The 27,567-nt window shown below is 54.8% G+C and overlaps 2 protein-coding genes across 14 annotated transcripts; one reads left to right on the top strand and one right to left on the bottom strand.

The window, feature by feature from the left end:
• Window positions 1-1,171: 1,171 nt before the first annotated feature.
• On the bottom strand, window positions 1,172-11,013 carry CD40 (CD40 molecule). Of its 5 annotated transcripts, none has more exons than XM_065032029.1 (9): window positions 10,675-11,013; window positions 7,298-7,379; window positions 6,526-6,651; window positions 6,273-6,416; window positions 5,946-6,045; window positions 4,960-5,021; window positions 4,602-4,700; window positions 4,198-4,223; window positions 1,172-3,900 (listed from the first exon to the last, which is right to left on the bottom strand). In XM_065032029.1, exons 4-9 carry the CDS (start codon window positions 6,346-6,348, stop codon window positions 3,745-3,747), a joined length of 519 nt encoding a protein of 172 aa, XP_064888101.1. In that variant the 5' UTR covers window positions 6,349-6,416; window positions 6,526-6,651; window positions 7,298-7,379; window positions 10,675-11,013; the 3' UTR covers window positions 1,172-3,744. The 5 variants fall into 5 exon arrangements, with proteins under 5 accessions (XP_064888101.1, XP_064888098.1, XP_064888099.1 ...); XM_065032026.1 differs by lacking the exon at window positions 10,675-11,013 and adding an exon at window positions 8,959-10,415 and having other exon boundaries at window positions 1,172-1,561; XM_065032027.1 differs by lacking the exon at window positions 10,675-11,013 and adding an exon at window positions 8,959-10,415 and having other exon boundaries at window positions 1,172-3,675.
• NCOA5 (nuclear receptor coactivator 5) lies at window positions 10,388-27,459 on the top strand. Of its 9 annotated transcripts, none has more exons than XM_065032015.1 (10): window positions 10,462-10,596; window positions 13,524-13,710; window positions 14,197-14,304; window positions 18,039-18,105; window positions 21,225-21,530; window positions 21,792-21,907; window positions 22,103-22,229; window positions 23,917-24,116; window positions 24,817-25,134; window positions 25,527-27,459. In XM_065032015.1, exons 2-10 carry the CDS (start codon window positions 13,548-13,550, stop codon window positions 26,162-26,164), a joined length of 2,043 nt encoding a protein of 680 aa, XP_064888087.1. In that variant the 5' UTR covers window positions 10,462-10,596; window positions 13,524-13,547; the 3' UTR covers window positions 26,165-27,459. The 9 variants fall into 9 exon arrangements, with proteins under 9 accessions (XP_064888088.1, XP_064888091.1, XP_064888089.1 ...); XM_065032022.1 differs by lacking the exon at window positions 14,197-14,304 and adding an exon at window positions 20,417-20,527 and having other exon boundaries at window positions 10,515-10,596; XM_065032018.1 differs by lacking the exon at window positions 14,197-14,304.
• Window positions 27,460-27,567: the final 108 nt, after the last annotated feature.

The following is a 27,567-nucleotide window of genomic DNA, read 5'->3' on the forward strand; positions in this document are numbered from 1 at the left end:
GGGTGTGGATGTGCCGCTGGTGTCCCGTGCCATGCTGGGTGTGGATGTGCCGCTGGTGTCCCATGCCATGCTGGGTGTGGATGTGCCGCTGGCGTCCCGTGCCATGCTGGGTGTGGATGTGCCGCTGGCGTCCCGTGCCATGCTGGATGTGGATGTGCCGCTGGCGTCCCGTGCCATGCTGGGTGTGGATGTGCCGCTGGTGTCCCGTGCCATGCTGCCTCTCGGCACAGCCGTGTCCTGGCAGGGCTGGCCAGTGTTGCGGTGGCTGGGGCTCAGCTGAGAGTGGGTGCTCCCGAGCTGGCTCCTTTCACGTCAGAGTTATAATCTCATGCTCAGGGTCTAGGAGGTTTGTACACACAGATGCATTAGTTCTGCATTTAGTGATACTTGAATAATTGGTGTCACATCAATTAGATTGGTTCTTGGATACTGCAGTGATAAGTGCTGTGCAAAAGCCTCTGGGCTGCAGGAGATGAAGAATCCCGATGGTGAGCGAGGCTCCTGGGACTGGCGACAGCAGGGCTGGCGGGGACGTCAAGTGCCAAGAGAGCGGCAGGGGCGTGTGGCGCGTTTGTCCCTTGTGAGAGAGCAGTAGGGCTGGGGGTGCTGTGCTGGGGGGATGCTGCTCTGGCTGCACAGTGTGGGGGTGCAGGTGTGCACTCAGAGAGGTGCTGCAAACATTGCAAACCTCTGAGCTAATCCCCTGGAGCATAGTGCTCCAGGTGTCCTGTCAAGGTGCCCCTATGTATCAGCTACTTGCTGGGCACCTGCTTTAGCATCATCCGCCACCTCCCTCATCCCTTTGAGCTGCCACTGCAGCCCATGGCGTGGATTTGCACGCACAGTGGATTTGCAGGCACAGAACTGCCCACCCTGCCAGCTAATGAGGAGGAGGCTCTGGTGGGTCTGGGGCACCTGGGGCTCACATACCTGCAATGCAGATCAGCACTGTCAGGCCTACCCCAGTGCAGGTTGTAGGCAGAGGTAGTTTGCAGATGACAAATATCCCTGACAGTAAATATTTTTCCCACCCTCATCTTTCTACAAGCAGATAAGGTGGCAGCACTGTGGCAATATGGTTGCTGGAGGGAGACAAACTCTTTGGCAGTCTTAAAAGTCTATTGTGTCCCTACAATTATTTATAAACAGAAGAAAGCCAATAAGCACAGAATGGAGCTGCACAGCTGCATTTATTATGATGACAATGTTATCTCTCCCTCACACCCACGCATGCACATCCCCAGTGCATGGAAACTCGCCGCTGGTGACAATCAAATCCCCGTCCCATACAAGGCAGGACAAGCTGGAGGTTTTGCCCTCTCCTTGCTGACTTGCTGTTCGTCTGTTTTCCCCACAGTGACCCAACGCACAACTTCTCCAGCAGCTTTCACCCCCAGCTGAGCACAGCGCCTGCAGCGTGCAGGGTCCCAGGGTGCCCTCACAGCAGCATGGTCACAGGACTGCAGTGTCTCTGTTCCTGGTGGCAGCAAGACGTGGAGCCTTGGTAAACCAGCCCTGCAAGGTGCTGGGTGCCTTGTGGTGAGCAGGGTCCTGGTGTCTCCTGAGAGGAGCGTGGGACAGGACGGGTGTCACCAGCGCGGGCAGCAGGACCCCAGGAGTGCAGTGCAGCTCTGCTGAGCGCTCAGCCCTGTCTCTGCAGGAACCCCCACCTGGGAAAGCCCCAGGACAAGCTCCCCAGCTGTCGGCAGCGTCCAAGACACCGACTGGGAGCCCTGAACTGGATTGGAGAGTGGGATGATTTTTCATTGCTTCCTCGTAACAAGAGGACAGGAGTAAGTGACTAGTACAGTTCGTTCACTTGGTGAAGATTTATACAATCGCTTCATCCAGTAATTGGTATTCTGGGGAGAGAGGGAGCTGCAGCTCCAGCATCCGCCTCTATTTGTTTTCTCTCTGTCTTTCTCTCTTTCTCTCCCCTTTTCACAATGAGTAATTCTGTCCCTCACAATCCCATTTAAACAGAGCATTTGCGGAGTGAATAATTAGCTACATTCAATTAGGTCTCACGCACTCTCCCTTCTCACTTTGGGGGACAGATGTGCTAATGAGATGTCACATGCCTGAGACGCGGGAGCGGGTGTTACACACGCTGTGCAGGTGGGGAGGTCAGCGCTGTGGGGCAGGGAGCCCGAGGGGCTGCCGGGGCACAGGATGGTGCTTTGGGGGCCGTTTGGGGCCAAAGGCTCCATGTTTGTGGCCCACTGGGTGTTGATCCTCTCTGCCAGCAGGACCAGCAGGAATCAGGGTCACCTCTGATCCCGAGGCAGGGTGTTCACTGGGCTGGTGCTGTGGGGATGCTGCCCAGTCCTGGGACCACCCCCAGCACCGCCAGGAGCACTGAGCCCTGAGGGGGAGAGCTGCTGACATGCTTTTATCTCCCTTATTAAACCTAACATTAGATTTTAAGAGGAGCCTTAAATAATGTGCTGCTGCCTTTACAGTGAAAATTGCTTCGTGTTCCAGCTGCTCCTGGATCTGGGATTTATGGCCTTACTTAGGCCACACTGTGTGTGCCTGGGTGGTGGCAGGTCATCAGCTACAGCTGCTCCCCGGTACCTGGAGCCCACGGCAGTTCTGCTGCTGCCACCCAGCACAGTGACACGGGCCCCACGCGGTGCAGGTGGCAATGGCCCTGCAAGGCGAGGTGACCAAGCCTGCCTGCTGCAGGCAGCCCTGCCTGTACACCCGGTCCCGTGCGGGGTGGGCAGGGGGGCTGTTGGACCAGACCTCCTGTGCGCTCTGCAGGCAGAGCTCGACGGTGGGGCGGTCGCACCTCCTGGCACCCTCGGGGGATGCCGGCTGTGGATGCAGGGAGAGCTCGCCCGGGCTCGGGGTGTGCTGGAGGCTGGGGGACGGTGTAGGGGGGCTGTGGGGCCGCGGCAGGGACGCAGCACAGCTGATGGCGTCTTCCCTTCCCTCCTCCCATGGGAGCACCTGTCCCAGGGCATCCTCCCGGGCGCAGCAGAGCTGGGACCATCAGTCAGGAGCGGCCGGTCCCGGGAGCGCAGGGAGGCGGCAGCCGAGCGGGGGCGCTGCATGGCCGCGCTGCTCACGCACACGGGATAACGAGAGTTTAATCGCAGCTTCTGCCGGGGAGCGATGCGGAACAACCGAGTCCCGCCGCTCCCCCCGGTGCGCGGCGCACGGGCCGTGGGTGCGGCCGCTCCCCCCGCGTGGCCTGCGCGGCACGTGGCCAGCAGCGCGCGCCTCCGCCAGCGCACGTGCCGGGTGGGCCGCCCCGCGCGCTGCCCGGCGGCGGGGGGAGCGCGGACCCGCGCGTGGGCAGTGCCGCGCTCCGCCGGTCCCGCAGCGCCATCTGCCGGCCGCCGCGGCGCAAGGGGGCGGTCCCGGCCCGGGAGCTGCAGGCGCGGCGGGATCGGAGCCCGGCGGGACGGGAGCCCGGCCCACACGGACACATGGCTTGGCGCTGCCGTGGCCTCCCTGGGCGGGTGGCGCGGGGGTCCCGCAGCAGCAGCCCCCGTTCTCAGGGCAGCGCGGGGTCTGCCGGGGGTCTCCAGGCGAGCAGCCGCGCTGTGCCGTGCCGCAACACCCGGGCAGGCGCTACTGCGGTGTCCCCGTGGGGGTGGGCGTGCCATCGTCCAGTGCAGTGTCACATCACTGGCAGCCAGGACAGATGCCAGATTTCTGTCCCTGCTGGAGAGGGGACAGAGGAGACAGTGCTGGCCCGGTCTGTGCTCCTGTTGGAGGCAGCGCCCTGCGCCCTCACGGCCTCTCCTGCTCTGACATGCGGCTCTCCTTGCCGTCCTCCTGGGCCACGGGCTGGCCCCTGAGCAGGGTTTCCTGCACAGGGAAGGGTTCCTCCTCCATCTCTATGGGCTGCTGCTGGTCCTCCAGCTCTCTGGGCTTCCTGGCCCCTATCTGCACAGGGGCAGGGGTCAGGGGCAGGCAGCTGCATCACCCACCTCTGCGGCCACGTCTTTCCCACGCTCCTGTGCAGAGCAGGGCCTCACTCTCTGCAGGTCCCTCATGTCTCAGCATTGGCCAGCAGCATCCCAGGGTTGCCCCAGCCCTGTTCTGTCCCAGGCAGGCAGCCCCAGGACAGCCCCCACCCCTCCTGCTACCCTGCAGAGGCCCAGCCCCTGCGCTGCTGCTGGCACACGCGTGGTTGTGCCCAGGAGGGACCCCAGCCCAGAGGAGGGCTCTGAGCAGACTCACCTGCTTCTGCCTCTGTCGTCTGGGATCTGGATAGAAAGAGGGACAGAGAAGGCAACAGTCAAGGGGGAGCATCCCTGCCCTGCTGTGAGCTCTCAAGGGTTAGAGCTGGTGCTGCTGCACCGCAGGGCCTGCAGCTCATGTTGCATCTGCTGCCGCTGCCAGGCTGGAGGTCTCAGCACGGGAGCCGGGCTGGACCCATGCGGCACCAGCACTTTCCTCCAAGAGCTGGCCCAGCTTGGGCTGCAGCAGCACAAACGTGCCTCTCCCGAGGACAGAGCCCGCTGACTCGGCGGGGGGGGTGCTCAGGGAGCCATGCCCGGGCCGTGTCCCCAGAGCTGCCGCCACCCTCCCTGCTCGGCCCCTCAGCCCTGCATGGCACCGCTTCCCATGTCCCAGCCCCTCACCTGTGTGAACCAGACAGTAGATACAGATGCCCAGGAGGCACGTGACGACGGCAGCCGTGATGGGGATCAACACGGACAGCGAGGAGCGCCTGCTGGACTCTGCAAGGGAGGTAGAGTCAGTGAGCACCTGTGTGACGCTCCACTGAGACCCAGAGATGCCTCAGCCCGAGGCCCAGTCCCATGGGAATCCCTCACGGGGACAGAGAGAGGCAAGAAGGGATCATGCCAGAAGTGTGGTCAGACCCTTCTTTCCCAAAAACACCCACGGGCCAGGCCAGCTCCTCCGAGTGCTGCAGGAGCTGGAGCACCAGGAGATCTCTGCTCAGCACAGGCCCAGCCCTGGGCAGCAGGCACTTACCGCAGATCACATCCGAAGTGTTTGTCCCTTGCACCTTCACCATCAGCCCCTTTTCCTCACAGCTGCAGGGAAGAATGAGACCAGGTAACCACAGCAGCAGGCTGAGCACATAGAAAAGCCACGAAGGAGGAATGGCCGGGGCTGGGCAGGCTGCAGAGCTGTGTTCTGCGCTGAGCCTGCCGTGCACTGCCAAGGGCCACAGACCCAAGGTACATGGCAGCATCGCATCCAGGGCCCCAGTCTGGTGTTGCTGAAACTGCTGAAACTGGGGACAAGGCATAAGAGAAGTAGATATTTGAGACCTGCCCAGTCAGGGAGGCCATAGGGCTCAGGCACTGCAGCTATTGCAGAATGGCTTGGATACGACTCGATGACAGGCTACAAGTGGCTCTGTGGGGAGGTAATTTCTGGGCACAGATAAAAGCAAAGTGAAATCCAATGGCTGGCAGCTGAGGCGAGACTAATTCATCCTGGAAATAAGGCTCACGTTTCTTCCACAGAGTGCAATTAACCCTCGAGCAGCTTTCTAAAGACGGGGATGACCTGCCAGCCCATGTCATTCTCTAGGCCAGACTCTCCTTGGAGAGGGCTGGTGCCTCTGCTGATGACTGTGGCCAAGGAGCGTGTGAGGAAGAAGAGCCTGGACAGGGCACAGAGTCCCTGTAACACCTCATCCTTTGCTCCCTACTGCATACAACAGCATGGACACCCCCAGAGGGGCATGCTCTCCACACACATGCTGAGGGATGGTCACAAGTGCCTGGATGTCTGCCTCGAGCTCAGCCACGTCACCCTGGACCTCACTGTGCTGACAGCTTTGCTGCTCTTGCTTGTGCCCTACGCCAGCCCAACGCTGTGTCCCTCAGAAGCCGTCCTGGTTGCCCAGTTCCCAAGGCCACTAAGGAGGCTGGCAGCAGAGGACATGCTCCTGGGGAATGGATGCAGCTGGGGATGGGCAGAGGATGTGGTCAGCACTCAGACAATACCTTGTCCAGGGATGGCACGGCTCGGTTTTAGAAGAAACATTGGAGAAGGTGCCTTCTGCACAGGGCTCACAGGGGGATGACATCCGGGCCACAGCCTTGGCTGGAGAGGAGCAGAGGTTGCAGGAGGGTCAGTACAGGCTGCGGGAGGTGCAGGGCTGTGGGACTGGGCGAGCAGCACTCCCGGTGGCAATGCTGCCAGGCACAGCATAGGCAGAGCCCTCCCAAAGCCCTGCCAGGGGTATCTTGCTGAGGAAGTCCCCCTTTCCCTGGAGGTCAGTGCCGCCAGGGCAGTGGTCTCACGGAGAGGAAGGAGCTGGTCAGACTCACCTGCCACGAAGCCGAAGCCACGCTGGCAGGGCTGGTTCTCCACACAGGTCTGGCAGCTGGTGTCAGAGCAGTGCATGCCGGCCCGGCACTGGCACACCGTGTTGTGTGTTGCATTTCCTTGCACCTTCACGATGAGGCCAGTGTCTGAGCAGAGGGAGAGTGGGCGAGGTGAGGCACCTGGCAGGTGAGCCTGGGGGCCACCAGCCCCTGCAGCCCCCACAGCCCGGGGCTGGTGGGCACAGGGAGCACTTACTGTCATCACAGATATCGTGTGGGGCACAGTGCTTCTCCCTGGTCCAACCCTGCTGATAGTGCCCGCTCTCGCAGCGGGTGCAGACCGAGTCTTCTGTGCTGTTGCATTCGGAGACCAGCTTTTCCCCTGCAACAGAGGCCGATGAGGAGGGGGCGAGGGGATTCTCCCTCTCTCCAAGCAGCAGCTCTGCCAGCAGGACAGGGGAGCACTGTTGGCTGTGGTTGCCATGGTCACTGCAGCGTGATGCTCAGTAGCCTCATGCTGCTCCAGCAGCCAGGGCTGCAGGCACCAGCTTGTCCCATGGCTGCACACACTGCACGGGGCTGGCTGGGGAGGGCTGCTGAGTGATGGGGCATGAGAGCAGGGGGGCTGTTCACTGCCTCCAGCACTACAAGGACTGGGAAATGATCAGACAGTGACAGCAGGAGCTGGCAATCACCATCACAATTTGGTAAACACCATCATGATCTGGTAGTGCCCGTGGCAGCACTCTCGCTGCAAGCTGCCCATGCCATGGGATCCTGTGGCTGCAGGGGCACAGACAGTCCCAAGAGAGCTGTGATAGCTTCAGTGAGGTCCAGGGTTTCACCAAGGGCACCCAAGGTCCCCAGTGGCTTTAGCTTTGGGGTGACACAGGGAGGTGAAGCCATTGGCACTGCTGGCAACAGTGTGGGGAAGGGCTTGGTCAGCCCGAACTGCTCCACGATGTCTGGGTAGGGGTCCCTGGCACAGCCGGGCCCTGGGGCCCAGGATGGGGAAGAAGTCTCCGTACCTGGCTGACACCGGTTGCAGCACCTGCCCTTGTGTTCATACTGCTTGTCAAAGCACCTTATGGCATCACCAGGCTCCCAGCACTGGAAGAAACAAGACCTGTGAATTCATGCGACTCCCCAGCACTCTGGCACTGCCTCACCTCTGCGAGCACATGCGTGCTAACCTGTGCGCTAACCCATGACCCGAGGTAAGGGCTTCTCACACTGTTCTTCCCATGCCTGCGCTAACCACAGACCGCAGCAGAGCCGCCTGCACTGCCTGATGCCACAAGCGCTCTCTTTGAAGTGGGGTAGCAGTGATTCCGGTAGGGTGGCCCCACGTTTCCCCAGGTTTCCTAACAGATGATGATCTCACATCGCGCTGTGTCCCTGCTCATGGTGCTGCAGTCCTGGGCAGGGGGAGCGATGTTAACTGCCAGCCCCTTCCCAAGGCTGATGCACTGGTCCTTAGAGGCACGAAAGCCCCAGGCAAGTATATCGTCCATGCAAAGTCAGCCAGGGCTCTTTCTTGCTGCTCCAGGCAGGGGACTGTGCTTGGGGAAGGGAATCAGATCTCAGGCCAGCCTGGAGCAGGAGGGCACCCACAGCACCATACCATCGCACAGAGCGAGCCCCGCACTGCCCATCCCCAGCAGCCTGACAGGTCCCAACCACCGCACGGAGCTGGAGCAGGGGTCGGCAGAGCCCATCAGCCAGCGGGGCTGCGAGAGGGCTGGGCGAGAGGCACTGCCCACCCCCAAGCGGCCCCTTGGGCAGCCCTGGCTCTATGGGTGGTGATGGGGCTGTGGGACACCGGGAGGTCTGACCTGGGGACGCCCGGCCCTGCAGAAGGGAATTGTCCCCGCTATCACACATACCCGACGTTGGGCAGAAAGGGAAGTGAAACGGAGGCAGGCAGGGCTGCCCCTGCACCCCCCCGGCCTCTCAAACTGCGCCCCGGGCTGGGGGGATCCCGGCCAAGAGTCCGGGCTGTGCCCAGGGCTGCGGAGCGCCGGGGCTCGGCGCTGCCCGTCCCTGCCCGCGGGAGCTCGCCCCCCGTCCCGGCCTGGACAGGGCCGGGCTGCAGCCCCAGCCGGGTCCCGCTGTCGCGGGTGGAAAGCGAAAGTACGACCGTGCTGAGGGGCTGGCGGGCAGAGACCTGCCTGCGCCGTCTGCCCTGCCCGCGCTGCCCGTCCTGCCCGCGCTGCCCTTCCCTCCGCCCCGACGGGGGTCCCAGGCGAGGCCGGACCCGGCTGCTCGGCACGGCTCCGCACGGCCCGTGGGCCTCCCGCGGGGGCGGGCCGCGCCGAGGGGACGGGCCAGCGCCGCCGGACCGTGCCCCTTCCCGGAAAGCCCGACAGCTGCGGGCAGGGGCGAGCGGGAAAGAAAATCAGAGAGGGGTAAAGAGAAGGAGAGCTGCGCCCTGCCCGCCCCCAGCCCCACTCACGCCCAGCAGCATCGCGCCGAGGAGCCCCAGCAGCCCGAGCCGCTTCATGACGCTGCGCCCCGAGCTGCGGCCGCCCGCCCTATAACGCAGGGGCCCGTTCCCGCCCAGGAAGGGGCGTTGGGCCGCCCCGGGGCTTCCCCGCGCTGCACCGAGCCCGGGGAGCCCCTCAACGCCCGGCCGGGAAAGCGCCCGCCAGCCCGCCCGTACCCTGGGCCCCGCGGGAAGGGTGCCCACCCGGGCTCGCTGCCACCGTCCCGGTGCAGGAACAGCTGTCGCTGCGGGACACCTGGACCGGGCCCCACCTGCCGCCCGGGCTGGGGGTCCCTCCGCGGTGGGTCTGTGTGAACGTCTTGCTGCCACCCGAGGTGGGAAGCTGGCTCCTGCCAGCTCCCTGCCAGCCCCGCCGAGCCGCTGCCTGCGCTGCCCGGGGCGAAGGAGGAGCGGGCAGGGGCAGGAGTCACTTGCGAGCCAAGTGAGGAAAGTGCTCTGGCCCCACTGCCCCATTCCTGAGGCACAACTTCGAGATTTTATTTCGTTTTCCCAGCTCAGAGACGTGGACCTGGAGAGCCCCTCATCACTGCCCACAGCCCCTGACCTCTGTGCAGAGTCCCTACAAATACATCAGCCCAGAAACAGGAAGGGGAAAAAGCGCTGGAGGCCTGGACAGGCCACCTGCCTCTGGCTCAGTTCCCTCTGAGGAGTCCCTGAGTGGTCCCTGGGGAAGTTCCAGGCTCCCCTGCCTGCGTTGGAGATTTTCCCTGGACTCCCCGTCTCACCACAGCGTGCAGACGAGCAGGGAGCTGTGGCCTCAGCACCCCGGGTCACACATGGTGCTGCCACCTTGTCCCCCCACGGCCGCCCTGCAGGAACAGCCACTGTGGTCATTGCTTGGGGGCTGTCTGCGGCCTCTGCCCGGCCACTGCTGCTTCAGCACAGGGCAGGCAGCGCAGGCAGGGCGGGCAGCGCAGGCATGGCAGGCAGAGCAGGCAGGACAGGCAGGACAAGCAGGGCAGGCAGCACAGGCAGTGCAGGCAGCGTGGCCGTCAGGCACGGCAGGCAGCGCAGGCAGGGCAGGGCAGGCAGGGCAGGCAGCATGGCCGTCAGGCACGGCAGGCAGCGTGGCCAGGGCAGGCAGGGCAGGGCAGGCAGGGCAGGGCAGGCAGGGCGCTTCCCTGAGAGCCACGGTGGGTGAGCAGCCTCGAGACCGCGTGCTCTGGATTCCCCATCCAGCCCTCACTTCCCAAAACTGACGCACTCAAGAGCGCGAAGGGTCCCAGGGGAGTCTCGAGGGCAGACACACGGAGGGAACGGTGGGGAGGGGATTTCTGGGCCCAGCTCCTGCGGGCCGGGCCTGGGAAGTCCCCGCAGCTCCGGGCACTGGCTGCGCAGGGGGATGAGTTTGTGACTCCGGGCGCTCCCGGCCCTGATCCAGCCCCGAGCAGCCCGGGGGCGGCAGGACCAGGTCGTCGCCCAGCTGGAGCTGCTCAGGCGGTGGGAGCCCCGGCCGCCCGGTCCCGGTCCCGATCCCGGTCCCGATCCTGGGCACCCGCCCCGTCCGTCCCGCCCGCGCGGGGTCTGCTGGCGCCACCCAGCGGCCCCGGCCCGCAGCGCTCCGCGGGACTACAAATCCCAGCCTGCCTTGCGGTGCCGGCGGCTCGCGGGGCATGCCGGGAGCCAGGCAAGCGCCGCACGGCGGGCCCGTGCCTCGGCAGGCATGGCGGCGGGCCGTACGTCAGCGCGCCGCAAAGCGTGAGGCGGCGTCGTTCCCGGTGGGGCTTTCTCTCCGCTTTGCGACGGTGCCGTGCGGCAGCGACAGTTGGCGCCTTTGTCCTGGCGGGCGGCGGCCTGAGGCGGAGCGGGCCCGGCGCGGCGGTAAGTCCGGCCGGCAGGCAGCGGGGGGCGGCGGGGCCCGCGGCTCCGGGCGGCGGAGCGGTCGGATTGAAGACGTACCACAGCGATCTCGCGGAGGGCTGAGTCCTTCCCGGCGCCGCGCCGGGTGAGCCTCGCGGCCTGCGGGCGGGCGGCGCCTCCGCCTCCCGCCCGGGCGTTCGGGCAGAGACCGCAGCTCGCCGGGGCTGTTCCGCCAGGCCCGGCCGGTGCGCGGGGATAACGGAGGCGAGCGCGGGGGTGCGGCTGTGGCGGGAGAGCGGGCCCGGGGCGATGCCGCGGCCGCAGTGCAGCTCGGTCCCCGGTTTCCCCTGCGCCGCCTGAGGAGCCGCGGGGGCCCGGCCGGGGGAAGCGCCCGCGGCGGCTCCGTCCCCGCAGTAGCTCCGGGGCGGGGCGGCCGATCCCCGTGCGAATGTTCCCCGGGGCAGCTCCGCCTCCGCCTGCGACCCGGGGGTGCGGGTGCTGCCCGGGGGCGTGTCCCGGCCGGGACCGGCACCGAGCGCCGGGCGCTGCCCGGGGGCCGCTGGCAGCTCTCGGCCCCTCTCCATCCCGCGGCGCCGGCTGCGGTTTTGCTTTGCCCGGGAACTTTTTGCAGACTCTGTGTGATGTTTCACTTGTGTCGCATCAGTTTCAACATCCCACTTCAGCTCTGTCTCGCTTTCTGAAGCTGTAGCACTATTAATAACTTCGGTTTTCAAGAGAAGATTTTTAGGGAAATGTGGCTTTATTGAACTTCCGGAGGATTTACTGGCAATAACCGGAGCTGGACTGTCCCTCTGTAGGGCCTGCTTGGTTCCCGTGTGTGGGGATTGCTGTCTTTGTGCTGCCCAGGTGCGCTAGCGTGCCTAAAGCTGGGACAACGTTCAGTTATTCTGGTCTTGTGGTTGCTGAGTGGCCCTTTACTGTATAACCTGCCAAGTGGAAAATGGTCAGAGGCAGTAAATGTCCTTTTATGAAAGTTCTCTAATAATTCAATCTGTCTGAGTGTTTGGGATTTATTGCTGTTTTAAAAGTGACCTGCAAGTGGGAAAATAGCTCCCTGTTTTTCTTCATATGGAAAGCTCTTGCACCCTTTTCTCCGGACATCACCCACTATATCCTCACCCTTCAGAAAGAGAAAAGGAAATTTCTTAACTGCTTTTCACACCGTGAGTTTCGTGTCCCGCCGGCAGCAGTGACAGCTCCTGCGTGACGTCCCACGGGCTGTGCTGGGGCTCCATGGCCCGTCCCGCGGTGTTGGTGACAACAGGACCCACCCTGGACACCACCCTGCTCCAAGGGGGGCTCGGACTGGATGGGTCTTTCTGTGTTTTAAAGCCACTTCACCATTTTGGGAGAATTCTGAAATCTTCTTTCCCCTCAGCTGAAAACAATTTGAGCTGCAATAGTAGAATAGAAGTCTAGTGCTTCTGTACAGAAAAATGGGATGAGATTTGGTACTTCTGACAGGGAAGGTTAAACGGTGTGTGCAGACAAACTTACAGGAGGAGTAAGGCAAATACGGCAGAATAAATGACTTTTTTTGTTTGATTTTGGTTTCAGTGTTGGGGTTTTTTTTTGTCCTCCCTATTCTGGCAGTTCAGTTAATTTTAAAACGTTTATTGGGCGTTTTCAGCGTCCAGTCCCTGCAGGGTTTCCTAAAAGGAGAAAAGTGATACAAACGTACAGTTGATTGATCTTAAAAACCAAAAACAAACAAAATTTTGTGTCTCAAATCTGGAGTAGGCGTATCTTTCGTGCCACTTAAGCATTTTAGAAGTATTTATGTAAAACTGTTTTGTATTTATGTAGAGGCGACTTTCAAATTGTAATGAATACAGGTTGCTGTTAGGGAGTGTGGTGGCTGTTGGCATCTCGTGACTAACAGCAGAAGTTTCTGTTGATATACTCAATTTCATCAGCTTTCTTTGCCAGGTTTCTTGCATGTTGCATTTCTGCAGATGAACTTTTAGGAAGTATGACAACTTTATCAAATAGTTTTCAAACTTTTGAAGTTCTTCTTGAAAGTTTCAGCATGTTTGTATGTATTTTTTTTTAATAAGCTTTACATAATGATAACTTTCTAACTTGAACGTATGAATCCTGGGTGAGGTTTGGTGGGATTTTTTGGTGGTTTGGTAAAATATGTTACATTGGGGTTTTTTTGTTTGAGGTTTTTTGCTGTGATTCTCTGGGTAGGTCTGTGCAGGTTCAGGTGTTCCGGCTCTGCCTGCCCAGTGTGGGTGACCAAGCGTGCTCCCGTGTGGGGATGAGATGCTGGTACGACATCGACCTGGGTGGGTACGTTCCAGCTGTGGACCCGCCTGCTGTGGGAGCCGATGTTTCGGTGGGGACCAGGAGGGGGATGAGGGAGAAACTGTGTTTTCTGGGGTTGGAAAGTTGAGGTTTCACACTTAGTAAAGTGATCGGAGCATGGTCATTGAGAGCATTTAAACTGTGCTTCCTCATTCAGAGCCTGCATTGAAATATTTGAGTCCCGTTATGCAATGTTGTGATGAGTGTTTCCTCTCCGTGCATTAAAATGTTGCATAAATTTCAACACTTCTTACCAGTGGACTAAAGAAATAGATGTGACAACAATGGGTGTATTGAAAAGCTTAAAGTTAAGATGTTTTAGTGGAAAATGAGTTTTATTTGTATCTTAGTTTGGAGTTAAACCATTAAAACTTATCCGCGAAATAATTAGCTTTGCTACCTTTTGGTATCACAGAAAAGCTCAACCAAAATGCTGTGCTATACGATTTTGCCAGACCTCTATATCCCCTGTATTACATTTCTCTGGAGTGAAGATTGCGTCAAGCAGACCCAGTTGGCTTCTAGTCTGCAAAGCTGTTAAGTTTAATCTTGTTCCAGTTTAATTTTAATGTCATGGATTGAAATTATATGCATGGCCGTTTTTCTTTTTTGCGAAGAGTTGGATTTGGGACAAAAGCAAAATGGCTCAAGGACGCAAGAGCAATAGCATCAATCAGAGCGACTTCACTAACAGCACCAAGCCTCGGGATTTAGAGAGAAGACTTTTTGTCGGCAATTTGCCCACAGACCACATGACTCGTGAAGAAATGGAAGAGCTATTTTCAAAATATGGCAAAATCAGGGGTTAGTATATTATCTTATGCCTTTTTGTGGCTGGGAATTCAGTGAGAAATATAACTTTCATGCTTGTCAAGTGCTGTTTGATGATAATGAGGGGAGTTACTGATGTTGCTCCTAAGAAGTGACCTTTTAATGGTAATTTCCTCTGCCTGCACTTTCTCTGAAAAGCAGTTCCTTCGATACAGCTGAAATGTAACGTGTATGTATCAGCTCTGCTTCAGCTTTTGGGGTTGCAGGGTGATGTTACAGTATGCTTTCCTAGTCTCTTCATCAAATGGGTCACTTCCTGGGCTGTATTTTGGTCACTGCCTTGTCAGAAGGCAGCTGATCCGTGCAATGTATTTCAGAGTGTTTGAACTCTGCCTTCTGGCCCTGGCAGACGCGGGTTTCCAGGGACACCGATGTCCATTGCTGGGGCGTGTGACGGCTGGGGTGCGGGGAGTCTGTCCCGTCGTGTAACTGCTCTTGCCCTGCTGTTAACTTTTCCAGCCCTCAGCATGTACCATGGCTATGGGTTCGTGCAGTATGACCATCTAGAAGATGTCCAGGCCGCTCTGGCCGGTGAGAATGGTCGCCTTTATAAAGGGTATAGATTAGGTAAGGACCACTGCTCCGCGCTCTCCTGACCCAGCATGCGTTCGGTAGAAGGTGCTTTGGTGTGAAGCTCTGGACAGAGTGCTGTGTGAGACCTGCCTGCCATTACTCTGAATCACTTGACGGGCTATGGATTTGCCTTCCGAGTTATTTGCTGTCAGTGCTGTGTGGTTCACCTGCAGTGTTTTCTCTTGCTGTCCAGGTCTTGATCTGAAGTTATTTTGATGTGTTAGTATTTCAAAAGCTCTATTACACTGTGTAAGAAACAGTTCGTGTGCATAGTTTTAAAAACATTTGTAAAGCAATATTGAGCTTCATCTTGACAGGTTCAGAGAAATTGGTCACAGCACTTAGTGCCTTGTTAGATAAGTAATCTTAACTTGGATTAATTTTTTGCACGTGTAAAATCAATCTGTAAGTAGTGCGATAAATATTAGGTGCTTTCAAAAGGCCCTTTTCTTAGAGACGAAAATAATTCTCTTAAATCTATTGGGAGCAAACTTAAACAGAAACAAATGGTTAGAAATCTAAGAGTAATCTATTAAATGCAAGTAAAAAAAAGACTTTTGAAGGAAGCCTATGCTAATTTGAAGAAAAGTGGTTTGACTTAGAAAGGAATGAAAATGACTTGTGGGCAGATGTGTACACAGCAGCAAATACGAGCCTGAAGATAGAAATAGAGGCAAGTAGGCAAGGAGGGTAGAATGCAAGCAGAAATTATGGCTGACGTGCTAAAGTCTGAGAGCTTGAGCAGGAACAACCGTGGCTGTTCTAGAAGCTGAGGTATAACTGTCTGGAAATGATAACATTTCTAACGGGAAGGTCCCACCTAGCCTTCGGTTAATGTTCCTGCTCTCTGTTTTTGAAGAAGCAGAAGTTGTTTTTCATATAATTTCCATTTCAGTAGCAAACTGAAAAAGGTGAAGGAGCAGCTATCAAAAGTGCCCCTCTCCAGCAAACCAGCGCCTGTGCGGCTCAGTGACGTGAAGCCCTGCGAGGCGTTAGTGTTGGGTTTCCGCAGCCTTGGAAACAGGGTTTGCAGCGCCCGCGTGGGGCTGTGGCCAAGCCGGGGTGAGCGACCGGGCCCACGGCAAACGGGCTTCACCTCACTGAGGGCTTCAGTAATGCCAAATAAGCCCTGGCTGACTCACGGTACTGCCAGCTTTATGGCTGAAAGGGACAGTATCTTCTGTAAGGCATTTGATTTGATTAATAAACTAGAACAATTAAAACCAAGATAGGGTTAAATGGATTTCAAATGAATCTTGGTGTCGCATAGATGGAATTGCTCAGTGCTTTGAGTGGTGCTCTGGAAAAATGGATTCCTGGCCACAAAGTGTTGTCAGTGACATGGAAAGCAAACACACAATAATGTTTTACAAAGAGAATGAAATTATGAAGGTTGAGTCAGTGATGGTGAAATGAGCTGACCTTGTTCCTAAGCTGGTGCCAGCAGAGCTGAGCTGTCTGTAAAGCCCGAAGAGAGGCTCAGCCCAGCAAGCTGCAGGGACACAGACCTACAGGGAGGGGGTGGGACTGGGGGGCTGCTCAGTGCTGCTGTGCCTGCTTCAGACAGGGTAATGTGCCTTGGAGAAGCCTCAGAAAAATCTGAAAAAGTCTTAAAGAGCTGAAGAACAAGCCCTTGCAAACGCCTCAGGATACAGGAGTGATGTGATCTGTGTGTTACAGGCAGACTGGAGACGAGAGAGTTTTCATCTAGTAGGCATAAGTATGGCAAGTCCTTAAATGGAAATAAATAGCTTTTTTAACAGCAAAGCCATTTAATTCTGGAATAACTTATTGGAGCTTTGGTGGTTTCTGTGCTCCGGAGACTTTTGAATTGGAATTGGATGTTTTGCTAAAAGAGAAGCTCCACTTCAGTGCCACTGCTGCACTTGAGATAGGAATGTGATTCAAGAAACTGTCACCTGTGTTGGCTCAGGAGGTCACACTGTATGGTTGCAGTGGCCCTGTCATCTCAAAATCCTTCGGGACAGAAGACTTTTTTTTTCCCCCTCGGAAGTTTTGTCAGTGTTAAAATACTTAACATGTAAATGCTGTTGGCATTAAATAAAATGTTATTAAATCTGTTTGTTTTGCACAAGAGAAGGATCCCTGTCAAAGGTGTTTTTTCTTCTAGTCAAATATTTTTGTTCAGATTTAAATACTTTTTTTTTTAATTTGAAAGAAATGTATGGTATTGAGTGTAAAAATCATAATAGTTTTCTGCAATGGCATATTAAAAGAGAAAATAAAAATAATCTTAAACCAAAGAAAGCAGATAGTGTCTTGCTTAAAGATAATACTTGACTTTAAGGTGGGGGGGAAATTCTCAACTAAATAAACGCAAGGAGAACAGTTTCCACAGTTACGCAGTCTGAGTATTAAATATAATTGCTAATAACATGAGATGGTAAGAGGCTTTGGGAGAGTTTAACTCCAATGTTGCATTATACTAATACTTCCACAAATTGACAGAAGTGTTTTCATATCTGTAATGAGTCAAACTGTGTAGGGAATAAATGTCCATGGAATTTCATCTCTGGCAGCAGCCGGTGCAGCTGCCCCTGCTCTGGAGAGGCTGCGGCTGCTCCGGGACGTTGTTCTGCGCTGCAGTGAATGTTCACATTGCACTCGCCTTTCCCCCCAGGAAAGAGAACACGCTGCTTCTTGATTGACGACGAGAGTACAAATTAGAACCAACCCCTTAATTCCAATTTAAATCTTGCAAGTAACGAAGGATAGTTTGGGATGTTACAGAAGACTGAGTCTGTCTAAAGATATTGTGGCATGTTTATTCACTTGCAAGAGTTTGAAAATAGTTAATGTAAATAGCTAATAAGAAATTTTAATTGCTGATAGATTGTCAGGGAGCAGACGGGACCTAGGGTGGTTTGTTCTTTTCCTTAAAAGGTTTTCAGAGTGAAACATCTGCAGTCCTTTCTGTTTGTTCCTGCCGCCCCAGTACACCATTTCTCATCAATGGCTGGTGCAGGACGTTTGCTTTCATCACAGCAGAGCTGTGCGGGCCCTGCCAGCTCGGGGAGACTCCACCGTTTCTGGCTGAGGACAAGACTGTTTCTCCAGCTCTTACTTACTTCCTTGTATTTCACTTCATGGTGTTTTCCATGGAGATGCTCTGAAGCCAACCCATTTTCAGATTCCTGATCTGTTGCCTCAGTTCACCTCCGTTAGCAGCGGTGTTTGGGTTACACGGCGCTGAGTTTCCGGGGAGCTGGCGCTGTGGGCTCCTTGGTCCCGGCTGCATGTGCCGCCTGAGAACCGGGGGTGTGTTCAGCAAGGGTAGGGTGTGCTCCCCCGGGCAGGGCTGGCTGGGAACGCGAGACTGCGCTGGCCATCCGCTCCTTTTCTTGAGGCTTTGCAGGCTCTGCTTTTTCTCCTGGAGCCTGTGAGCTGCTTTCTGCTTGCTCATGGACTGCAGAAGAAAGAGGTTCTCTTATGGAATGAAGAGTCTGACTGTAGGCCTGAACATAAAGGGTTAAAACTTCACCCAAGCTGTCCACCCTATTTTGAAATCTGAGAAATCCATGAAAATTTAATTATGTTGTACTATCTAAACTTAATAAAAAATTGTCAAAGTGACAATGTCTCCTTGCTGAATGGTTTTTCTTGCACCATCTGGATGTTTTTGAACTAAGTTGCTTTCATTTGAATTGTGCTGATGATCTTTTTTTTGTTCCATAGCATTGAACAGATGGGTTGATTATTCTTTACAGATATTAAGAAAGCAGTGGAAAGAAGAAATATGAATAAGGCTTCATCAAGGTCCAGTCCGGCACGAAGGTAAAGTACCTGGAAGCAGTGAGTTATACTAGGAAGGTCGGGCTTTCTGGGCATGAGCCCAGCGGCCCGTGCTAAATGTCTGTGTCTCTTCCCTCCTGCCACCTCCCCAGTCCAACGGAGATGCTCGAGCGAGACAGTCGGGATGTGGCTGCTCCACCTCTCCAAGCCTGTCTGTCACTGACACCACGAAGGCATGAGGGAAACCTCGTGTCTGCTGTTACTACAGCTAGGCGTTGTTTGCAGTACAGGTTGTAAGAGACTTATCAGGAAGAATACACTTGACGTTTGCTCCTGCCTCAAATCTCAGGGAAGCTGAGACGGATCTATGGAAGGCCGAGGGGCTGTAGCGTTCGCAGTGCCATGCTGCAGAGGACTTTGGGATCTTACCTCTTCTGGTGTCGCAAGCTCCAGTGCTGAACTGGGACTGGAAGAGAGCGCGTGGGTGCAGCACAAGGCAGAGCAGACGTCTCTTGCGCAGTGACAGTGATGTGTACCTGCCAGCTTCTGCTTTCCCACCCGCCACAGGCACCACACGTGCAGCTCCTGCAAGTCCTCTGTGTGTGAAGCCACAGGCGAGTGGAGACAAGGACTGTACTGTTACAGGACAACTCCGCATTCCTTTCCATGGTGTTACTAGGGAGTGCAGGAAGATGTGCTGTCGTTACAGCTTGATGTAAGGTGTGCATCTTCTGTGCAAGAAACCTACCACCATAAACCAGAGCAGGAGTAGCTGCCATCCTTGGCATCACTGGGTTGTGATGCGCTTATCCTGCGCAGGGCCAAATGCTCCTGCAGAGACTGTGGCATGGGCATCGCCCGGCCATGCCTCAGGCACGCAGTGGGTCCCGGTGCAGGCATGGCAGTATCAGGTGTGCCAAGTGCTGACACAAGGCCCCAGAAACACTGCCAGCACAGCAACAGGCACCAGTGGCACGTCTTTGGCCTCCGTGGCACTGCAGGTGCGTGATGCTGGGGGAGTGGAGCAGTGATGCAGGTGTTAGGGGCGGACACCCCAGCCTCGAGTGCTGGTCCTCGGATCGTGCTGCAGAGGGCTGGGCAGCAGCACTGATGCCATGGGTGTCGGGACCTGCGTCACCCTGATGTGTATGAGAGCAAGTGCCCTGAGGAGCACTGGACGTGTGTGACCATGGGCATGGGCTTATGGACTTTACTACCCCCGCGGATGCCAAAGGCTTTGGTACCAGGGACAGGCACTGGATTCCAGCTGGCACCGCAGACACCACGACTGGCCTGGGTTGCCAGCACCAGGCCCCAAGCAGCCCCATGGGCACAGCTGTGGGCGTGCTGGTGCGGGCGATGGACTCTAGGCCGCACTGCAGGTGTGTGAGCGACGGCTGCCAACGCCAGGTGCGGTGCTGGGCCGGCAGGATCCAGTGGCTGCAGGAGCAGACTATGGAAGGAGCGACTGTGGTGCCTCCTCCGTGAGCAGCAGAGCAGTGATGCAGGTGCCGCAGCAGAGGGGACCCGCGCCACGTCTGTGCTTCATTGCAGTTGTGCGTTGTTCATTCTGCACCATTTTGTCTCTGCAGATAATGTGGCCTGTTCTGGTCACCTCCGCTCCAACTGGAATAAATGTCATATGCCAAACAATTACACTGCATCTGACTATTTTGCTATATGGTTTTACAGCTACGGAAAGATCAGTTACTTGGCATCCATCGGAGCAAATCAGAAGTTCCTCCTGAGCTTCTGCCACCGTTCACTGTAGGCTGGGGGGAAGGGGTCAATGACAGATATATGTCATGGGATGTGGTTACAACACAGATCACAAACAAGTCGGATTTGTGTGTCCAGGAGGCTGAGGAGTTTACACCTGGTGTGCAAATAGTGTTTCTTCTACAGGAGGAGGCTAAGTGTGCTCTTGGTGGCAACTCTGTAATTTGTCCCAAGGTGTTTTATATCTGACATACATGGAGCTGGCATGCTCTGCTTTTATCTCAGATCCACCGCATCCCTGCAGATCCACCTCCTGTTGTCCGCGGACACAGAACTCGGTCCTGCTGCCTCGCTGCTCCCCAGGTGCCTGCTGCGTGAATGCTCTGTGTTCTGCTTACCTTTCATAAACTAGATTAGGCTGCTAGTGGACTCAAAGTCTGTCAAGTTTTGGAAATAAAAAGATTCAAAAAGCTGTTTTTTCTTTTTTCTGATGGTTGTCAGTATCTTGGGGAGCGAACATTCCAAACACATGAAGCTTAGTGGTTTCTCTGCAAGATTTTTTTTTATATTTTGCTTATACTACAATGAAGTTATGTTGTGTTACCTTTTTTTTTTTTCCTCTGGAAAACAAAAGATGACCTGGAAAAAAGCCTACTGTTTTGGGAAAATATTAAGACTGGAACGTTATTCTGCCTTGCCTCCGAAGACGGTGCAGTACAAAGTGTGAAGGAGATGGATGGTTCAGGTATGATGGAGCCTGCTGCTGCTGAGGACACCATGCTGGCTGGGTTTATGCCCTCCTGATGTGGGGCGTTGCGAGCATAAGACTGGCTTTCTATGGAAACTGTCCCTGCAAATCCAGGACCCGGCGGTAGCTCTTGTTGCTTTCTGCTAGCAGCACAAACCCAACCACACCGTGGAACCTACAGTGTCTTTGTCACAACAAGCTCCTTTTAAAATCATATAGAAATAACAAATTATTTCAGGTGTTCTGTCATTGACTGGTGACTTTAATGGATCCTTTGAATGCTCCTGAGTGTTGCATATTTGTGGTTATTAGGCTCCAGCACCTTGAATTCTCTCACTGAATTTGTAAAACCATGTTTGGTAGATGACGTGTGGCTGACACTGGAGGCTGGAGGCTTTAAAACGGTGGTTTCTGAGGTGCCTGTTCACTTCTTCCACAGGTGCTCTGCACTCTTAGTGATGCTCCATTAAGGAGCTTTTTGGGTCTTGTTTGGCTGTGATAAACATCAGAATTAAGAAGCTTCTTAAGGCTGCTTCAACAATTATGTTTTTTGGGCAATTCTTGAAGTTGCGGGCTAGGAGGGAGGATTCAGCTGCTGAGAGCAGGGTCATTTTGGCACCTCAGGTGAGAGACCTGGGGGTGATGGTGCTCGTGCTGTTAGCAGTCTGACTGAATTCCCTGGTGTTTTCCACAGAGACCCGTATGTCTATGGGGATGGCCGAGATGGCAGACGTGACCGCTCCCCGCTGCGGGGGAGCCCACGGAGAGACCCCAGAGATGGTAGAAATGGGCGAGATTCCAGAGACCCTCGAGATATTCGAGCTAGAGACATGCGTGATGCCAGAGACCACCGGGACCTGCGAGACCCACGGGATATCAGGGATCCAAGAGACTTGCGGGACCCTCGTGATGTAAGAGATCTTCGGGACCCACGGGAGCCGCTCTACGACCGATACAGGGATCCACGGGATATGAGAGACCCTCGGGATCCCATGTACAGGTAATTTCCCTGGGATTGTATTTGCCAACACGTTTATATGGCGATCCTGCCGCAGTGGCTGTCCTGGTTTGAGTGGTGTCAGGCATTAAGATAAGGAAATTTCTCTGGCTGGGGACATTGGGTGCCCGCTTTGTGTCTTGTGGGGAGCAGGTGGATACTTCAGAAACTAAACTGGAAGAAGGTGTGTGATGCATTGACCAAAGTTACTGCCTGAGATCGTGCTGGAGCATGGAAACCCTTGTTCTTCTGTCAATGTTGCAGACGAGATGAAGGTTATGACCGTTACTTTCGCCGTGAAGACTACTATCGGCGGAAGGATGACTCTTACTACGACCGTTACAAAGAGCATTTTGATAGAGCACCAGGAAATTCAGACGGTGAGTACCTGTCAGGTTGTAACAGGCAGATTCACATTGTCCCTCTCTGAGGATGCGAGAGATGCCAGCAGTGCCCAGTGCGTAGCGCTCCGTGACGCGGGGTGTTCAGAGATGGACAGGCTGGCTGCGTGCACCTCATCGTTCCAAGCAGGTCCAAAGGACGTTATTTGTTCTGTCCCTGTGACTTGCTTTCAGACCGCCTGAAGCGTGAGGAGCGGCGCCGAGAGGAGCTATACCGCCAGTACTACGAGGAAATCAAGAGACGTTTTGATGCGGAGAGACCTGTGGATTGTTCTGTGATAGTGGTGAATAAACAGACAAAGTAAGAAAATAGTTATGACCAATTTTATTATTGTATGGTAGAAGAAAATGGAATTAAGCGTAGTCTGGCCTTGAGACTGTCTTACAGGTTGGGAAGCGCAGCTGTAGAGCCACTGCTCCTGTCGCTTTTCTGGGAATACGTGTTGATGAGATGGAGACATGTTGTATCTTGTGCTTTACGCTTATTGCCTATTTGTCACTTACCCCTATACTTTGTCCTGATACTTTTCTACCTACCCTTCGTATCAGCCTGCTCTCGTGACAGACGGCAGTGGCCTGTACTTGTTATTCATGGATGACCAATATGGAATTATCAATATGTGGCAGTGAGCAGGTAACACAGAGCAGTGTTGGGATGCAGGCGGGGGGGTGTATGTTTCAGCGCTCCTGTCAGAGTGGATTCAAGGTCAGGTACCTGTCTATACCGTCAATCCGACATGGAAGATGCTTAAAATCCCTGCTGAAAGTGGTCGTGAATGATACCAACAGCACGTGTAAAGGGTAACCAGGGCCATCTCATGTGGCCGTCTGAGCACTTGTGAGGCGTACCTCCCCAAACACAGTGTGGGTTTTTGGTGTGCTGAATGCAGGAGTGTTAATCTAGAGAGAAACGCGCATCCCTGGAGAATGGCGTGCTTTCTCGTGGAATGTCAGGACTCAAAGCCATTTTTGGAGTTGAAGGAACTCGTGCCTAAAATGTTACTGTGTGGTTAGTTTGGAGAGTGGGCGCTGTGCTGGGAACAGAGGTGCCCTGTGCCGGGGACAGCGGGACAGGCTGTGACGGTGGCACCGCTGGTGTCTGTGTCTTTACAAACTATAAGAGCTGGAGCACATTAATAAATCTTGGGTATTGAAGCACTGATGTCACCTACTGTAGACCTGTTGAAAGGTGACTCCCAAGTGACTTAGATACATGAGCTTGGGAATCCTTAACAGGACAGTTGGCAGGGGAAAAGGTTTAATCACAAAGTTCACATCCAAAGACGATAAATTGAACCTCTTTCAGAAAGCGTGGTCACACACAGACTACATTTCTCAGAATGCATGTGCAGTTAGTATGGCAGCTTAAAAAAAGATGTGAAAGCTTTAAGCTCAACTGTGGGAGCTGTAGTTTGGGTTTGGAAGGGGAAGTCTGTGGGACAGTTGATGTTGGGTTAGAGCAGAAACCAGCTAGGAGAACAAAATAGCAAGAGAAAATGTATTTGAAACTTGAATGTTTATGGATGGGTAGTTATCCTCTGAAAATTAATTGGTCTGTGCTGCAGTGAATTAGGACAGGGCACATTGGAGCAGTTAGGATACTGAACACAGCACCGGTAACCAACTCCTGTGTGCTAGCTGTTCTGCTCTGTACCCCTTGGATCTCTTCAGGCATAGCTTATCTCACTTAATGAGTTTGGTTTCAACATATTTATATGTGAGTGAATTTATAATAGTGTAAATCCCTTTGCAAATGCTCTGTTTCTCAGCTACGCTGAGGCTTGGTTTGTAATCTCTTTCAGTAAAACTGAATGGACTGATTCAGATCAAAATAAGGGTAGGGTACGGGCTTTGATATTATCGTAATGAGATTGCTTTGGTACTGTCCTGTTAAACACTGTGAAGTTTGGCGAGTGTGAGCTGAGGGGAGGGATATGCAGCAGGGTTCTTTTTGCAGGACTGACTGAACTCTGGCTCTGCTCTGGCAGGGAGTACGCGGAGTCAGTGGGGCGGAAGGTGCGGGACCTGGGCATGGTGGTGGACCTGATCTTCCTCAACACGGAGATGTCACTGACGCAAGCCCTGGACGATGTCAGCAGAGGAGGGTCTCCTTTTGCCATTGTCATCACCCAGCAGCACCAAGTTCACCGCTCTTGCACTGTTAACATCATGTTTGGCACCCCACAAGGTACTGAGGTCTCTGTGTGCCATGTCACTCTCTGGTTGCTCTGAGCTGCTCAGAGTGCTGCATTAGAACACTTGCTGTCAAGCAGGGTCACACAGGACAAAGTTCATCTTACTGTGACATAAGTAGTTATTAATTACTTGATACCATGTCACGCATGTGAATATCATTATTTACAAGTTTCCATAATACTTTTTTTGTCCCTTATCAGAAGGACTGTCTAATTTCTATTAAGAGAGAATCTCAGCTGCGTTCTTAGCACATAACATCACCGGCCTTTGAATCTTGGGGCAAATTGCGTACCCCAGCAACCTTCAGAGGGCAAGTTTTGGATCTGTCCAAGGCTTTAGCAGTCAAATGGCTGGAACCGTCTCCTCTTGGAGCACGGAGAATTTATGTGAGAGCTAGAGGGAGCTGCTTTCCCTTTTAGTTGGGTGAGAGGCAAGAAAGACACTTCTTGGTCTGATACAAAAACTTCTCATAGCCCTTGGCCATGGAGGAGAAGGTTGGCCTTGCTGGGTGAGGCCTTGAGCCTTCTGTGGGCTCAGGAAATGGCAGCGTTGCTGTAGGAGCTTCCCAAGCCCCGGCTTGCGATCCCAAAGCGATGCCTGCCAGCAGAGTGGGACGTGCTGTGTGTGCAGGGCGAGGCACCGCGCGTTAACGCCACTTTGGGTTACCTGAAACGTGTTTTTTCCTTGCGCAGAACACCGCAACATGCCCCAAGCTGATGCCATGGTGCTGGTGGCGAGGAACTACGAGCGCTACAAAACCGAGTGCCGGGAGAAAGAGCGCGAGGAGATCGCGCGGCAGGCGGCCAAGATGGCAGATGAAGCGGTGCTGCAGGAGCGCCCACCCCCCGCGGATGAGGGCGTCCGGGGGGGGCACCCACCCGGCATCCAGACTCTCTTGAACCTGCTGGCAGACAACCGCTATCTAACGGCTAAGGAGATTGATAAAGTCATTAATTACTTGAGAGACCGGAAGGAACGGTTACTGAGGGGAAGCACTGATTCTCCTCAGGGTAAGTTCTTCAGCCCCAGACTTTATCTGGTTTGTGGGCTCTGTTACCTGGGACCCGAAAACACTCCTGGGACTGCAGAAGGGTCCCAGTGCCATAACTCCTGATACAGCGCCTCGTTTTATGGAGATGGACATGTCCTTGGGGGTCCTGAGAAGATTCCTGTGTTTCATGTGAATGAACTGTGGCTCTGCGTTCTCTTGGGGAAGGTACAGGGCTGCTGTCACTGGTTTTGTCGCTACACAAAGGGCAGCAGTTCTGCTGAGTGGTTTGGTTTCCCCATAGGGTGTCTGTTCATTGATGCGGGTGTCTTTGGCAGTTCTTTCACTAGTTTTCTTCAGGTGCCCCTTCAAGGGCAGTTGCAGAGCTTTAACCTTCTTTCCTTTCTTTCCCAGCGCCCATGTCAAGACAGCCTTTGGGGGCACCTTCAGGACCATCTCTGGGCAGTCAGTCCAGCCTTCCCAGCAATCAGGCTCATCAGAGTTCACAGCCTCTGGGCTCTGCTCCTTCTGTTCCAGCGTCCTCTTCTAATCCTCAGCAGGAGCTTCAAGCAAAAATCCTCAGTCTCTTCAACAGTGGGACAGCAGCTGCTGTAGCAAACAGCAGTTCTGCAGCCCCTGTGGGCGTTTCAGGTGGCACTCCAAACCAGAACTTTGCTAACACAGCCAGTGGTCAGGCCTGGCCCACACCGATGAGTGCGGGAAATTTAAACCAGGCTCAGCAGAGATTGCAGACTCCGAGCACACAGCTTCCTGCCCTCCAGGGCCCTTCAAGAAATGCAGGTCCAAGACCCGGAGCTCCTCCACAAGCTCAGTCGCTCTATGGTCAGCACCCAAATCGCCTCCCTGCACCTGGCAATGTACCTGCTCAGAGACCAGTATCTTCTGGGATCAACTTTGACAACCCCAGCGTACAGAAGGCCTTGGACACCCTTATCCAGAGCGGTCGTGCGCTCTCCCACCTGGTGAGCCAAACTGTGGGCCAAGGGCGAGCAGGGCCCCCTGCCCAGCAGCCCATGGGTTCCTACCAGTGACACTGCTGAACCTGCCTGGCCCTTTCCCCTCCCCTTTGTCATTCCATACTTAGAGCTGTTCAAAGAATCCCCTGTCCCTGACACGGGACACGTGCCCCTGGATGTGCATGTCCTCTCTGTTTCGGTGAGAGTGCAGCCCAGCGGCATCGCTGCTGTTGCTCGCGCTGCCCGTCTTCACCTCGGTCTGGTTAGCAGTGTTTGCAGAAGTGTGCTCTGTTGTCTCAGTGGCAGGAGGTGCTCAGAGCCACTGTGGATATTCGGTTGTTCTGTCCAGTCCCAGAAGCTGCTGCAGTGACAGCCCTGCTGCGTTTTCCTCACTCCCAGCACCTGGTGCATCTCCCCATCACAGTGCAGCCTGCTCTCGCTGAATGGTCTTACTGTGGTGTTGGGTCAGCGGGGAGGAAATGAAACGGGACTGAACAGAGCGGTACTCTGACCGGGTGTTCTTGGAGAACCCCCTGTTTTGGAATGGGCACTATTTTTCTTTGCATTTTTTTCTTTTTTTTTCTTTTTTTTTTTTTTTATGGTATATAGGGCAGTTGGCAAGTCCATTGGTAGTGATGGAGCTGAACTCCTGAAGCACAGGTCTGGCCACTGCTCAGTCCCCCAGGGCTGTGCTGTTGTGTCCTGGCAAAGGCAGAGAATTTCTCCTCACCATGCCCAGCATCTTTGGTCTGAGCGCTGCGCCAGATCTGAAACACGAGCTTCTAGCTGAGGCAGACATTGCAAATGGTCTGTCGATTTTCCTACACCCAGTGGTCAGTGTTAAGATCAATCTGTTAAATTTGGCATATGAATTTCCTTTTCTTATGATGCTGCTTTGGGACGGTTGGTTACTGGAGCCCCCCAGCTCAGCTGCAGCTGCGCTGAGGTGCTGCCGGCCCTCCCCAGGGTGCGTGTCTGCTCCGCAAACCTCATCTCCCTGTTGGCTGCAGTTTGTCCAGCCGGGGGGAGAGGCAGTGCCAAGATGCAATACCATAATTTTGTACTTTTCTTCAACACTTTGAAAGCAGCAGTAGACAGTTGAGCAGAAAATCGGCCAGTGATTCTTCATGGTGTTTTTAACGAGTAACATACTTTGATACCAGAACACAAAACATCTCTTAGCAATGTCGTCCTCCCCATCACAGCCTTAGAGTCTGTGGGCTTCCTGCAGACAGCCCAGAGAAATTAAGCAAGCGCTGTTCTTGGAACTGAGGATTTTCTGTGTCCCAGGCGGTTTGTGTTGTAGCTTTTTTTTTCTCTCTGTGCTGTTAACAAGAGGACATTACTTTTTAATAAAAAGACAGGAAAAATGTCTTGTTGCATTTTTGACACTTGACGGCTTGAGTACAACCAGGATCCATTATGCCGCTGTGTTTGCCGTTGCTCCCCTCCAGATCAGCTCTGCCCGTCACCGGGTG

This window comes from Columba livia, chromosome 16 (genome assembly GCF_036013475.1).
Source record: "Columba livia isolate bColLiv1 breed racing homer chromosome 16, bColLiv1.pat.W.v2, whole genome shotgun sequence".
Classification (NCBI taxonomy): Eukaryota; Metazoa; Chordata; class Aves; order Columbiformes; family Columbidae; genus Columba; species Columba livia.